The 15,480-nt window shown below is 34.4% G+C and overlaps 1 protein-coding gene across 4 annotated transcripts in view; it reads right to left on the bottom strand.

The window, feature by feature from the left end:
• LOC116346018 (mucin-17-like) overlaps positions 1-10,422 on the bottom strand; it is a 17,263-nt gene extending 6,841 nt beyond the window's left edge. For 2 of the 4 annotated variants that reach the window (XM_031775914.1, XM_031775913.1), the window contains exons 1-14: positions 9,973-10,422; positions 6,072-6,217; positions 5,814-5,990; positions 5,582-5,720; positions 5,260-5,450; positions 4,851-5,049; positions 4,289-4,408; positions 3,616-4,181; positions 3,278-3,451; positions 2,944-3,131; positions 2,556-2,835; positions 1,870-2,421; positions 800-1,726; positions 22-680 (exon numbers count right to left, since the gene is read on the bottom strand). In XM_031775914.1, coding sequence (XP_031631774.1) covers positions 22-680; positions 800-1,726; positions 1,870-2,421; positions 2,556-2,835; positions 2,944-3,131; positions 3,278-3,451; positions 3,616-4,181; positions 4,289-4,408; positions 4,851-5,049; positions 5,260-5,450; positions 5,582-5,720; positions 5,814-5,990; positions 6,072-6,217; positions 9,973-10,003 — 4,349 coding nt within the window. In that variant the 5' untranslated portion in view covers positions 10,004-10,422. Of the gene's footprint in view, positions 1-21; positions 681-799; positions 1,727-1,869; positions 2,422-2,555; positions 2,836-2,943; positions 3,132-3,277; positions 3,452-3,615; positions 4,182-4,288; positions 4,409-4,850; positions 5,050-5,259; positions 5,451-5,581; positions 5,721-5,813; positions 5,991-6,071; positions 6,218-6,689; positions 7,086-9,972 lie in introns of those variants that run through there. The other 2 variants (XM_031775915.1, XM_031775916.1) reach the window with 2 other exon arrangements.
• Between the last annotated feature and the right edge of the window lie 5,058 nt (positions 10,423-15,480).

Here is a 15,480-nt window from a genome sequence, read left to right as displayed (position 1 = left end):
TGCTGCTGCTGCTGCTGCTGCTGCTGCTGCTGCTGCTGCTGCTGCTGATGCTGCTGCTGATGCTGTTGCATGAGATTCGATGTTTGTATCTGTGGTTGTGGCTGCGATTGACCTTGAACATTTGGCTGTACAATGGCTTGTGGCATTGATTGATGTTGCTGAATATTGGGTTTTGCGTCATTCGCTTGTGTTGCCTGACCAATATTATCGAAATGAATTTGACCCTGTATTAAACATTTTGCCAATTGCTGTTTATTAACACCGGCCGGCACAATCAATAGCCTTTCCATCGGACCGAGAGCGGCTGTTGTTAGACCCGGCGACAATTGTGTTATTTGATTTGTAATTGTGTTCAGTGAAAATAATTGTTGATTCGGTGCTATTTTCGGCAATTCAATTGTGGTCGTTGGTATAACACCTGGATTCGTTGTCTGTTGGGGTTGTTGATGAAAATTGTTGCCGAGAACATTGCTCATTGCATTGGGTGGCACATTAACTGTAATATTCTGTGTTGTTTGTTGTTGCGATATTGCCTGTATTTGTGATGTTTGTAGTGATGGAGGTACTTGTTGTTGCTGTTGCTGTTGCTGTGAAGCAGTGGGTTGTTGCTGATGATTTTGAATCGGTTGTATCATATTTGTGAAATTCTGTGTTTTCTGTGTAGGTTGTTGTGATGTTATCTGAAAAGAGATCGCATAATTAGTTTTTTTGTTTTCTTCTTCATTTTGAATTTAGTTTGAAATATACTATTTTCGAAATTAATTGTATATGCAAATGAAAATATGTATTTTTAACTCACCAGTTGCGGTCGTTCATTGACATTCGTAACCATGGTATTGCTACTTGAAATGATTGGCTTTGGCACAGCTTCGTTTGATTTGAGAATTATTGATGGTTTATTGCTGTCAATAAGATTTGTCTGTTGAATATTTGGCTGAGGTGTTGGTGTTGGTGTTGTTGTTGGTTCATTGATCAGCGTTACATTGCACAGAGCTCCAGTGAGAATTGCTTGCAAGATCATTTGAGATTGTGAATCTTGTGGTGCGTTTGCATTGTGTTTTAAAAGTAAACGACCATCTTCCGAAAACGATAGCGTCAAACTACCCGTTAATTGTGGGTATGTGGTCATTTGTGGTGGTTCAGTTTGAATTGGCGTTGATGTTGGTAACATTTGCATTTGAATGTTTGGCGTTGGTTGCATTGTCATCTGTATTTGGCGTGGTACTGGGCTCGATTGTGACAATTGAGCATTTGAATTAATCAATGCACCGTGATTGGTAATTGTTTGTACGCCCGATGATTGAATCGTTGGCCGCTGCATACCAATCTGTGGATACGATTGTGATGTACTGATTATAACACTACCACCGCCAGTGCTAACGCAACCCCCATTATTTCCCTGATGCGATGATATCGAATTTGTTATTATATTGCCATGTGTACTTAAATTGCTAGACGATGATGAGATTATCTGCACATTGTTTGGAATGTTGAGTATCTGTTGATTTGGTTGTAGATTCATTGTTATTGCCTGGTTGCTATTCAAATTATTTATGGACGGTGGAACCTGTTGCGCTGGCGACGATGTTATGCCAATGACATTGTTCGTTAGTTGATTGGGCGTGGTTGATTTATTTGAGTCCACAATCGGTGTAATTTGAATTTGATTTTCAATCGCCTTTCCACTTTGATTTGGTGTACATTTATTTCGATCCACTTGTGATATCTGAACGCAATAAAAAGAAAACAAATTTAAAAACGGGATTCAAACAAACAATGCAATGGCTACGAATGAAAAATGCATTTAAAAAAACGCCAAAGGGCATTTAAAATAAATGCCAAGCATTAGCATTTGGTTTTATACAATACCTGGATGTTTCCAATTTGACTTGGCACATTTATAGTTTCCATGATTTTTTTATTGTTCCGTTTGTTGGTTTGCTTCTTTTTTGTTGTTTTTTGAGCGGAGCTTGTTGTCAGAGTTGTCGTTGATATCGATGATGTGCTGGTGGCGGTTATTGTGCTTATTGTTGAGCTATTCGATGCGCCATGATTTTGTACGCCAATCAATTGATTTTGAATTTTATTGATTTGACTTTGTAGCGTTGGTGTTGATATTGGATTGCTCAAAGGCATTGTTTGATTGTTTTGTGATGTAACTGGCATTGAAACAATTTTATTCGGTTCACAGCTATCCGTCGTTGGACCAAGATTGTGTGGCAATGTTATCGACAGTGGAAACGGTGGCGTGCCGTCATTATTGTCAATTTTTATCATATACTGTCGATCCGTTGGCATTTTTCCATCACAAACATTTGCTGCGTCACCATTTGGCTTTGTTGTTATCGGCTTTGACGCATCCGAAAACGATGCCATCGAAGTGTTTCCACTCTCAACCGAAGGTATCGTAAACGAAAAAGCCTGATACAATTTCAAAAAATTAAAAATAAAAACAAATTAATCAAAATGCACCGATAATGATTTCGTTTTTTTTAAATAAATAGATTATAGTTTTTGTTTTCTTCATTTGGTAAATTTGTATCCATTTTACTCACTCGATTGTGCGACATGTCGGAATTTTGTACGTATGGTATAGTGACCATTATATCACTTGGTGTTGATGTGTTTATGCTTGCAGGCATATCATACGGTGTGGTGCTGGGTGGCGGTTGAGTTTCGTCCATATCCATAAAGTCTTCATCGTCCATAATGCCACACAATTTCATGACATTGGCCAAATCTAATTTGCCAGTACTTGTTGTTAGCGATGGTAACTGTGATGATGTTTGACTCGATTGCGTAGTTACTGGTGCTTGGCTCACAATGGGCGGATTACTGTATAAAAAACGAAGCAATATGAATAAAAATTGAGAAAAATCGAATTCGATTTGATGTTCGAGTGACAATGGTGTGCAAATGCATAGATTTTGTTCAAATTTTTACCTTGTCTGTACAATTTTGGCATGACTTTGTGTTTGTGATGTAACTGCAACTGAACTAAGTGATGTTTGTATCAGTGGTGTTGTCGCTTGACTTATTGAATCCTTTTTCGGTTTAGGTTTTTTTGGTTTTTTGGCAGGCTTTTTTGTTGTGGGCGCCATCTCAGTTGATAGCTCACTTGTTGGTTGATGCTAATCATTTAAAATAAATCGAGAAAAATTTATTGTAATTTTTTGGTAAGAAAGAAAAGAAACATGTTCATGAAGTTGTGGTTTTCTTTGGTTGTAGTCAAAATAATTTCAACGTTTCAAAACGTAACAAAACGGTCTAAATTTACCTGTGAAAAGACTTGATTTTTTGGTGAATCGGGAACAACAACAGCATTTGTAGGTAAAATGGGTGTTGGATTACGAATTGGCTCTGGAGTGGGAATTGTTGTCGGAATTAATTGTGTTTGTTGAGGGGGCACAGCGATGATTTGCGATGAAGGTAATGGTTGAGCAACAGATACCTTAAAATTAACGGAATTCATTCAAGCTTATTAATGTGTTGAGTGACTTTATTTAATTCATTTTGCAATGTTTATTTGTAGGTGTTTTTTTCATTTTTTCTAAATTCAAGGATTAAATGGGGCACATTTAAAAAAACCATCAAAAAAAAAAGAGAAAAACTTACATTCTGTGTTTGTTGTGTTGTAAATTGGATATTGGGCCCCGTAACGACCATATCGGATGATTGTTGTGGTGGCGGCGATTGAATATATGTACCGGTTGCCGTTGTGGCCAATTGTTGAAAATTTGTATTACCTAATTGATTGAATTGATTGAAACCTGTGACATTTTGTTGAAATTGTGCCGGTATTTGCGATATAAATTGGCCATTCAGGCCATTTGGCATTTGAATTTGGGCAAGATTGCCGTTCAATTGTATTTGAGCCATGCTCCGTCCAATGAGTTGTCCACCACTGATCGCAGCTATTTGTTGTGGTCCTTGCGATGTAAGACCTTGCAATTGATTCAGTGGATTTGATGTTTGCGCTTTGATTCCTTGCAAATTTTGCTGGATTAAATTCGACTGTGACGAAACGATAAATGTTGGTGTCGCAGTTGCTAATTGCATTTGCCCGTTTGCATTAACGATCCGAAGCAACTGTTGAGGTTGCTGCGGCGTTTGAATTTGTGGCCGAGAATTATGGATAACAGCAATTTGTGGAGTTGGTGGTCTTAAAATTAATTGAACACCTGGAAATAATAAACAAACATATGGAGTCAAGTTAAACATATCAAAAATAAAAATGCATTTGTATTTGTGGCGCATAAAATAAGAATTAAAATAAGAAAGTACATACCCTGAGGTGCATTCTGTTGAAGGATCATTGGAGCATTTTGTTGAAGCATTTGATTCAGCAATAATTGATTTAAATTGGGTAAAATGATGGGTGATGCTTGTTGGGCTGGATGTTGTGCTGCTGAAATGAAACCAATAGCGTTAATTTTGAATCCAAACCAAAAATAAAATATCAATATAGTTAATCAAGCATATACGATTTGAGAAATTAACTACAGCATTTTGACAAATACTACGCAAAATGCATAAAACAAAAACAAATTCATGCATTTCATTGCACGGGTGGTAGTAATGCGTGTGCGAACTGCGAACACGATAAAATTGAGTGAAATTTTAATTGGAGCAATTTTCATGCATGTTTTCGCATAAACATCGCCCAACATGTTTGAGCATATTCAATAGATTTATGCGGTTTATTTCGGTATCTCTTTTTTCTTTCTTCATTGATTTGGAGAAACATGAACCGACTTATATATTTATCGTAATCAAATTCATACAACTCAATATCAGATAAATGTAACACCGTTAATTTTGAACATTGGCAAAATTAGCGATAACATTACCTGTAGTGATCAATGGTGCGTTTTGCTGTGGTGTCGGCGTTTGTGTATTGGATTGCATTTGTTGTGTATTTAACTGTGGCTGAGTGGGTTGATGTTGTGGCGGTTGCTGTTGCGTTAGATTCGATTCACATTGAGCGGTCGACATTGAAGTCGTGTTTTTAGGTTGCGTGATCACAGAACTGCTGTTTGAAATGTTCGGCTGCACAAATAAATAAAAAAATGAAACGAAAGAAAGGGTTAACGAAAAGAAAAAAAAAACTGCTAAAATTCTCAAAAAATCCGCAAACAATATATAGGTTAGACGTTTTCAGTGTGTGGTCATCTTGAAGCCAAAGGTTATCGTTTTTTGTGCTATACTATAGAAATTGATTCAACTAAAGCGCAATTGCATATAAATGCATCTACTTACCTTGGGTAATATTTGTGGTGGTAATTTATTGTGTTTGACTGCTGATGCAGCGTTAGGAATTTGCACCTGATTTGTTGGTTGTTGAATAACAGCACCACCTAAGACCGGTTGATAGGATAACGGAGTTGTGCTATTTGAATATGTAACCGATTGAACTGGAGGCGGCGTTCGAATGTTTTTAGCGAATAAATCTGAAAGTGATGATAAAAAAATAGCCACAGAGAAAAGAGTTTAAAAACGTTCGATCAAGCAAGACATAAAAACAAAGTGAATTGAGCCAATTTGCAAAATTAAAAGAAGAAAAAAAACAACAAATATATACCTGTATTTGTTATTATATTTGTGGCTGTGTTTGATCCTGCTGCTTTTTTCGCCGACGACGACGTCGACGAGGAAGCTTTGGAATTGCCTGTATTAACAGATCCACTTCCATGCTGATTAACAGCGCTTCGCTTACCCTTCTGTGTGGAGCAACAAGAAAATATGACAACATTTTTAAAACAATTGTTATCAATTACACAAATGTCAAAAAAATTGCACGAAATTGTACCAACCTTATTTAATGAAATATTGTTGGATCCAACTAAGGTTGTATTGAATTCATTACCGACTACGCCAACCACGGTTGTGGCAGCAGCCGGTGATTGAGTTGGACTCGGTCTGAAAACCACAGCGCTAGTGTTTGGGCTACTTATTTGATTAAAAGATTGCCGCCTTATGGGCGCAGATACCTACAAAACCGAATTTAAAAAAAAAAAGATCAATTAAATTGATAAATAATTTCCATCATATTGGTGTATTCATATACGTACGCTGTCTTGATTTGAATTATTTCCTATAACAATCACATCTGATGATTGAAACGGCGATTGTGATGGTGATGGTTGTAGTCGTGGGCTAGCTGGTATTGAAGGTGATGGACTTGGCGTCAAAAATGATCCCGTCGGGGATAATATTCCTTAAATACACAAAAAACACACACATTAATAACAACAAACAACGGTTTATAACAAATTCAACGGATAAAAACACTATGATAAAAAATAGACTATCATGATAAGTGCAAAGAATAGAAGATTCGATTTGTTTATATCCAGTTAAAATTTCATTGAAATCAGAAATTGTCTTGTTCGTCGGCGATTAATTAATGTCTGTTTATTTAGTATGAACAATAATATAAATATAGTAATTTAAACAATTCGTTTTGCATTCTACATTTTTATTTCGTTAAACTGTTTCATATTAAACGGCATACATTTCAAACACTATTCAAATTTAAACGAATCACTATTTTTCTTAAAAATTTGTTGTTGTTGTTGTTGTTTCAATTCCAAATTATGTGTTTGGTTTTTTTTACCAAAACTACAATGAAAGAGATTCAAGCAAACTGGAAGGAAAAAAGTCACTTCTACACAATTTTTGTTACATACTCATTCATGCACACAGAGATCGGTTGTTGCTGTACGAATCTTCCTTGATTCACAATTCTCAAATTAATTTATTTTGTGTGAACGGTATTTCGGTGTTTTGTGTGTGTTTTTTTTACCGCGATAAATATTTTATGCGTTTACTATTTTGATTCTTTGGAGGTATAAAAAAGACTGTGCTGAGATTTATTCGGTGTAATATGCCATGAAAATTGCATGGAACGAATGGTGGTGTATATATTTCTTGTATTTTTTTTGTTGTGTAAAAGTAGTAAATTGTTGTTGTTGTTGTTGGCCTTTAACAGCAGTAGCACACAAAAAATAACTTCAGTATTTTCACATAATCTTGAAATTGGTGTGCTTAAATTTTATGAAAACAGTGAAACTCGTGATAAACAACAAAAAAAAATATTGAAATCACAGCACACACACACACACCAAACAATAAATGAATTTTATTTTTTTCTCTATTTATTATTGAAATCAGTCACTTTTTTTCTAATATTTTTTTTTTTTCGTCGAACAAACACACACATTTAATTCAAGAAATCGACATTTATGTTTTGCGACTGCGACTCTTTTTTCTTCACTTTTTTTTTTCTCTCGGACTGCGTGTGTATGTATCATAAATATGCATCCGTATACGATGGAATATATGAGTGTGGTGGGTATTGTTTTCGATGCTCTGAGAATGCGTGCATAGGTTCATGTGTTCGTACCTTGGCTGCTGCTACTGCTACTAGTGCTGCTGTTGCTGTCGCTGTCGCTGTTCGACGTGCGTGTGTGTTTTACTATTTGATATTAGGGAAAATGTATTACTGTGAACAATAATTATACAATGGCGACAGCCATGATACATGAACACGTTTTGTATTTGTTGTTCTCTTGGTGTTTGCGCATTTATTTATTAGGCTACGTTTTGTGTTCGGATTCTATCAATGTGTACGTGTTTTGATGTGTGAATGCGCGTTTGTGTGCTCTTCGGATATGTGTGATTTAATACTATAGAATATATATTGCTATCTGTGGTTGAGAGCTTTCTCCTCTTTCCCTTTGTCTTATGGTCTTACGAGCGGAGAAATAAAATTTAAAAAATATATATATTGTACATCGCATAGATACATGAATTTAAATGAAACAGAAAACGAACGAAAATATGTACACACATGAAGAAAATGGTAAAAAAAATCATTTGCTCGTATGAACTCTCTCGCACAAGCTAATTAGAAGTAAAGTTTATCAACGAATGAAACATTATCTACACAAGGTAACCCGATATGCGTACTTAATTGTGATTACACCGTTTTGATTTCCGTACTTAAACTCTTTCAGGAAAAACGCGAAAACTTCGCATCAAATCACATACAAACACACATTCCATTTTCATCATATCACCAAACCGCGCACAACATACTTGGCCATCACAATAAATATGTCTAACTGTATGACCGATTCACATTTGAATAAATGCATATATGTTTTATTTCCTTCTTTTTCTCTTTTCGCTCTTCGTTCTTTCAACAACAACAAAAAATTGTTCTTTTCGCATGCTTTGTGTGCATTTCATTTGTTCCACATTTTTAGCGGTGTATACGTACATTATAACGACCACATAACCGTTTTCTGTGATAATTGAACAGGACTTTACGGATATTTTATGTTTACTAGTCGCTTAATAAATTATTCAAAGTTATTGCACAAATTGTGTTGATCGTATTGGTTTTTGTGTCAGTACCATTTGACATTGAATGGATTGGATAATATAGTTAAAGATTTGATTTCATTTGAAATGTATATCGGTTTTTGGTTGGTATCGCATGTCCTTGCTCCACAATCAAATCCAGATTGAAAATCACAGCATCAATATAGTATTCAATGAAATGTTCAACATCGTCTTCCAAACACTCGAATATTTTCACAAATACTCATTGACTCAATTACATTGAAGTACCACTTTACCGAATAAACAGTCAATAAATAAAAAAAGAAAACAAAAAAAATGTTCTTTTCCCTTTATCATCATCATTCATTGAGAATGCATATTAGTTTGGCTATTGTTTACAAGATGGCGATGACCATAAAACATTTTTACATCTTTTACGATATGAACGCAACAGTAGTCAAGACATATGAATGGAAATTCATGATTCGAATTGAAATAGTTCATTAAAAATCACTGGTATTCTCAAATAATTGAATTTCCGCAAAAAAATGTGAATTTTGATCGATTTCATCTCGTTGCGTTGAGATTTAGTAATGTTTGTGTCTTTTCATCTCTTTCATATAGATCCCATGGTAAAAGGACAAGCTAACACACTTATGCACGCACACATTGACACCAAATAGGAAATTGGTTAAGATTGTAAACACTAACACAAGCGCACTGCAATTGAATGAGGTGTGTAATTGAACAACAGCAGCAGCAGCAGCAGCAACAGCAGCATTTGGCAGTAGGAGCAACCACAAAAAAATGTAATAATAACAATGTGCATGCACGGCGTACGCATATTCAAAATGATTCGATGGGACATAACTCCATTAAATTTTGGTATTTGCCGTGACTTGAATCACATCCACATTTTGTACATATCACATACAGCCGAACAATGTTCACAACAACAACAACAACAACAACAACAACAGCAGCAGCATCCCATCATCATCGCTTGATGAGCTAATGCAAGATGCGAATAATTACAACAACAACGAACAACAAAAATGATATGAAAACAGGTAAAAGTGTGGTACACATATCATCCCGATGATATTCACACATTTTGGGCGCAATTTTATCAATTGTTCCATTTATTTGGTTTTAGAGATATCAGGTAAAACTGCATCCATGTGAAAAACTAGTTCACTCACACATGTTTATTAACTATCACCGATTGATTTTATTTCAATTTTTTTTTCTTGCTTCAAATGTTGACGATTCTTAATCATTCACTATTTGGAAAATGCTTCTTTTTTGTTGTTAAATATGGCAATTGCATTATTTTAGACAAAAACGTAGTTATTTTTATTGGTCGTACACTGTTTTGGCAAAGAAAAAAAAATGTATAACAACCGAAGCATGTATATCGAACGCACGGCTATTCTCGAAAATAATAACACAAAATATACACAAATGCACGAGTGTTTAGCGTGTTGAGACAGATGATGAAACTGGCCCAAGTGAATCAATTCAATTCTTTGCAAATTAAATGAACACAAATAAAAAATCATGTGGAACGAACGTTGCACATTTATGCACCGATTTTAAATTTGTTTGCGGTAAAATATTCACCTTGTTTATCCAAAGAAAGTCTTCGGTTCATTGGCGTTTTATGTGAGTTGTCACCGCCGAAATTTCAATGATTTGATTTGCTTCTCTATTGCAAACACAAATCATAAAATTTACTGGCAGTACTTCTTTGATTTGATCAATTTCATTGCTCGGATTCATACACTCTATTTTTCTTGTTTATTTTATTTCGAAATAACAATACTAAAAGCACATTTTGTCTGGTTTTGGTATTTTTCCTTTTGCTTCTCGTCTTCGTTACTTTTTTCTCTTTTTCTTCTTTCAAGAAATACACGCGCGCAGACAACTCAATTCGATTGTTTCGATTTAAATTCACTCATGTTTTGCATTTTGTTTATTCACCAATCGAATATCGAGAGCGGGTTTTCCCACAAAATACCAAAATAAATAATCAAACTATTTATGAAAAATAGAAATTTCTACTGCTCTTGATGTTGTGGCAGACTGAGAAAGCAAAGCTGTCATTTTTTTCATTATCGTCCGTTGTCGCAACTGATGTAGCAAAATCGGGTTGTCCGATGCAAACGACATTGTAGCGACGTTCTATTAAGTAAATATTGTGGATTATGTTTTATATTTCATTTTTACTTTTGGCATTCAAAGCTTACATACTACGGTGTGTATCGTAACCGCTTCCATACACACACATTTAAATGAATTTTCTTTTGTGTTTTATTTATTAATCAATTTTATTGGGTTTGAATTAGTTTGTATGTTTTTATTTTCAATCAATATCTAGATGGCTTATTTATTTTATATTAAATAACATGAAAATAGAAAAAAAAGAACCAACTGATGGCTTTTGATCTTTCATGTTAAATCATTCATTTTCAATGAGATAAAACTAAGCGTGTAACGTATTGTCAATTACTCAATTTGAATTGTGTGCCCAAAGAGGTAGAGAAAATCATTATGTAAAGGATACTCCTTGTTCATATGATTATATTCAAAATGCAAAGGGAAAAACGAAGAAACCTGGTTAGGACAATGAGTACAGAGTAAACAATAAAAATAAAATGCGTATGTTGGGGTCCATTGAATTTAAGAAGCACGAATTATTTTTTTTTTTTTTTTCAGAAATGTCGTTAGTCGGCAAGAAGAGGAGCGATTCAAAAAAAAATGGAAATAAAATCCATACTGCACACAAGCTGCATCTCTCTCTTTATCTTTTCTTCGCTCTACTAACGAAAGATGTGAACAATTTGAACGGCAAAAAAATAGTCGTAATGGCAAAAAATTGAGTAAAAAAAAGAAAATCCCACACATCTTTCACTACTTCAGAAAATAGTGGAATTGTCTAATTTGGCCGATTTTCTTTCCCCAGTTTCAATGGAACCAGACGTTTGCATGCGCCTGAGAAAACAACTGATTGAATGAGTAAGAAAGATGGGGAGAGAGAGAGAAGGCATAAAAATCGCGATTGAAATACATTTATTGTGAATAAAAGAAACTGATACACATATGTGCACCATCTCGCACACAATGCCCACAAAATCGACCAAAGACATTCTCTGTTCTGTCAATATTTCTCGAATACATTTCAACCGATAACCTCTGCAATCAATTTTTGTTTTCTTCTTATAATTTGCCGTCGTCGCTGAACGTTGTGCGCGTTCACATTTCAAAATAAATCGCTTATTATAAAACTATTGCGAACATAATGTAACAAGAGCAGAAAAACAGGCATCACATCGAAACTTCCTTTTTATTTTTCTAGATTGGGTCGCGTTCAAGCCTGTCTCAATCAAAACGAAAGAATACTGAGGCAATCAAATCGATATGCAACCATGAACAAAAACAACAACCAAATAGTTTGTGTGTGTTTGTCGTGTGTAGAAGAAAAACAAATAACAAGAGAAGAGTGCACGAGAAGCGCGGACCCATCGCAAATCGAATGGACCGTGAATATGAAGCGAAATGCTTAATGCATGCCCATATTCTAGTTTTTATCACAAAAATGACAAAACAAAAATACACACACTTGCATATGCTTTCCGGAACAATGCTCCATTCTGTGTTCGGTGTATTCCTGCACGAAATCCGAGAAACCAAAAGCAAAAGTCCCGCACGGACAAAAAAAATATAGATAAATTACTAGAGCGAGAGCAGAAGAGAAAGAAAGATACATGTAGAGTGAGAAAAAAGAGCACACCACCATCACATATAAGAAGTCAAGGTACAGCAAAGCGAATCGAAACGAAACCATCGAGTACAGTGCTATTTTAATTGTGAGAAAATGCTGTATAAATGTATGGAATCGTGATCAAAAGTGATCCAATTAGTATTGGCTGATCGATAATGTTGCACGATTTTATTAGGTGACATGGTCACTCCACTATGGAAGCAATTAAAGATTATTTATAATTTTTTTTTTTTCAGAAAAGGGCTTACAATTTACATTTGAATATCTTCTTCGGTTCCAAGAGATGTGTGTTTGCATTGTGTCGCCTTTGACTCGTTAATGGTTTAGTTTTCAATTGTGACCATGTACTGTTTGGTGCATTCTGCCTATTTTCATTTTTTCCTGTCTACACACAAACACACACACACATATATATATAGCGGCGAGGTTTTCGGTTGGCCATTGTAATTAAAATAAAGTCAAACATTTGAAGCAATCACAAAAAAATTCTTAATCAATTTTGTGTCTGTGTGCGCAAACAAACCGACAGGAATAATTCATGTGCGACTTCTATTCGAACGATAGATTTCGAAAATCGATTTTTTGTTGTCGAACCAAATCGAAATTACAACACAGCTTGAAACGAATAAAAAAAAAACACACACAACAACAACAACAATACCAAATTCAGTGCCCGCCAAACATTGTGTTTCGTTGTGATATTTGTGGTTGGGCGAAAAACGTGAAAATCTCTTATGTACATTATGCGAATATATTCTGATAGCCGGTGTGCGAATCGAGGCGAAAGGAAGAGAGGCAGCAAACAAATGAATAAAATGTACGCTTGTGAGTATACTGATCGTGAATGACACTGCATCTTGTGTTGTTCATCGCTCCGTGAATGTTTGATTCCCATTTTTGGTATTGCAAATACCTGAAAGAAACAAACTTCCTTAACTATATTAAATTCCAAACGATGTCGGCACGAAACAAAGCAAACACTCCGTTTAAAACAACCGATTCGTAACAATCGTTATATTTCGATATTTATGTCGTAGCAAATACACAATGGATCTAAGCTAAGATAATTTTATGGCATAACTTTAGGGGAACAAAATGTAAACGAAAGCATCTCGCTTGAAAACTTTCAGTTCGCGATCGATTTGCTTGGAAAAAAAGATGAACGAACGGATTCCAAATTTAAAACGAATCATATGCAGATTTACACAATTTGGCGGATTTTTGTTGGGTTCATGACCCTGTTTCATACAAAAGTTTATGCGAATGGCATTTTAGTAACGTGATGATTGAATTTGAGTGTAAAAACCTATTATTTATTATGAAAAATTCCATTGGTTTTGCATAGAAAATGAATTTATCAAAGATTGAGCAAGCATTCACCAAAAGACATTTTTTTTATAAATCTTCATTTTTACTCAAATTTTTTTATGCTTCTGTTTCCATAAATTTTCGGTAAATTCATCAAGATTTATTTTCCATTTTTATTAAACAGAAGTCAAATTTATTTAATTTTTTTTTCCTCCACTTAAATGAGTGTGAATCAATCAAATATTTTAGGTTTTTCTGCCGGGTGCCATTCCACTTACCGCTTGCTCTTTGCGCACTATTTCTCTCTTGATATTAAAAGAGAATTCAATGTAATTTCATCGATTATGGATGCTTGTCAACCACATTGCACAGTGACATCGAGTGAATGACTGAATATTATCTGGTTGTAATGAATCTGTGCATAACAAATGTTGAAAGTCATTAATATTATTCTAAATATAATTAATAGTTTGGCATAATGTTATATTGCATGGTAAATAAATCATATTCAATTATTCTGTTTGAGTACTTTTATTTTACCGGTATGGTGTTTGATATACTAGTGTTCTTCTTTAAATTTTATTACATAAAATTAATTTGATCATTAATCATGTTGTTGGTGACTCAATAATTTATACATTCACACAAAAAGGGCACAGCAATAAAGTGACAAAACCACAAACTTTTATTGCCACGTGTGTTGTGTATTTAGTGAGTTTGTGTGTGTTTAGACGATATACATATATATATATTTTGGTTCATCTTGTCGCGACATTAACATGTCAACAACTCACAACTCACCAATTATGCTGTTTATTTCAACTTGACCGCCACAAAAACCATAAATCCATTGAAAAACAACGTTCATATTTACTATCAATATCGGTTACGCACGAAATAGAATCGCTGAACATTACAATCGATTAAACGCCTCCCCCACTTAACCAGTATGTGAACATTTATGGTATTTTATTGATTTAATAAATACATTATTTTATGATATTAATTAGAAATTATTCAATCGATCGATTGCATGATTAAAATACATCAACCATAACTCGAATAGACCACAACATATAAAATAAGGAACAAACATAAAAAAATTACATAATAAAGCATTGAATGAAATAATTGGGGAATTTAGTCAAATGGCCATGGCATTTGATTAGAGCAATCACACAGTCCACCATCATTATTAATTTCATCAATGCAATCCAACTAATTGCATTTTAACCGTTTTCATATATATTTATATTTTGCAGCGAGAATAAGACGGAGAAGGCGATTGACGACGGTAATGTAATATTAACTGCTCCATTTGGCGAATACCAATAGAAGCCGTTGCAAATATTATAGATGAAAAAAAAATTCTATTATTATTGATAATTTATGAGGGGAATCGGTTTATTCACAGATTAGTTCACAGTCTCAAACTAAATCGAGACCGTGCATTGTTCAAGCGGTTATATTCCAATGAATATTGCCCGCTCCAAGTACACGATGTAAGATATCAATCACAATGAGATATATTTCATTTGGATTTGTATAATGAATTGGTGCTAAACACCATTTGAAAATTGAAAAACTCTGCGAAAGAAAACGAGTCATACAAGAACAAACTACTGCAGGGTAAACGATAAAATAATCAACAGAAATGCAAACTATTTTATGTATCGAACTGTATTTGGTATTGAGGAAAAAACAATTACGCCTCATGACATTTTTTTTTCTTCTTGTGGTTCTTTCATGGCATTCCGTTTTAATTCAAGTTCAAACGGTCAAAATTGATTTTTGAACATGCGATAATTAAAGAAATCCACTTAAATGTGATATGGTTAGTGAATGATGAACGGCATTTGTTTATAAAATTAAATTTATACCTATAGAAATTTTTGTTCACACATTTAACGCATACATGTTTGAGTAAATAACATTGGCATAATTTTGATTTAAAGATAAGCTACAAAGCTAGTATTTATGTTGGTATCAATCATAGCTGCTTGACATCCATACATAAAATGTACGTTTAGTTAATCGCA

Source organism: Contarinia nasturtii, unplaced genomic scaffold, assembly GCF_009176525.2.
Source record: "Contarinia nasturtii isolate CC-2019 unplaced genomic scaffold, AAFC_CNas_1.1 Cnas_scaffold_1371, whole genome shotgun sequence".
NCBI lineage: Eukaryota > Metazoa > Arthropoda > Insecta > Diptera > Cecidomyiidae > Contarinia > Contarinia nasturtii.
This window is presented reverse-complemented; position numbering and strand designations above follow the sequence as displayed.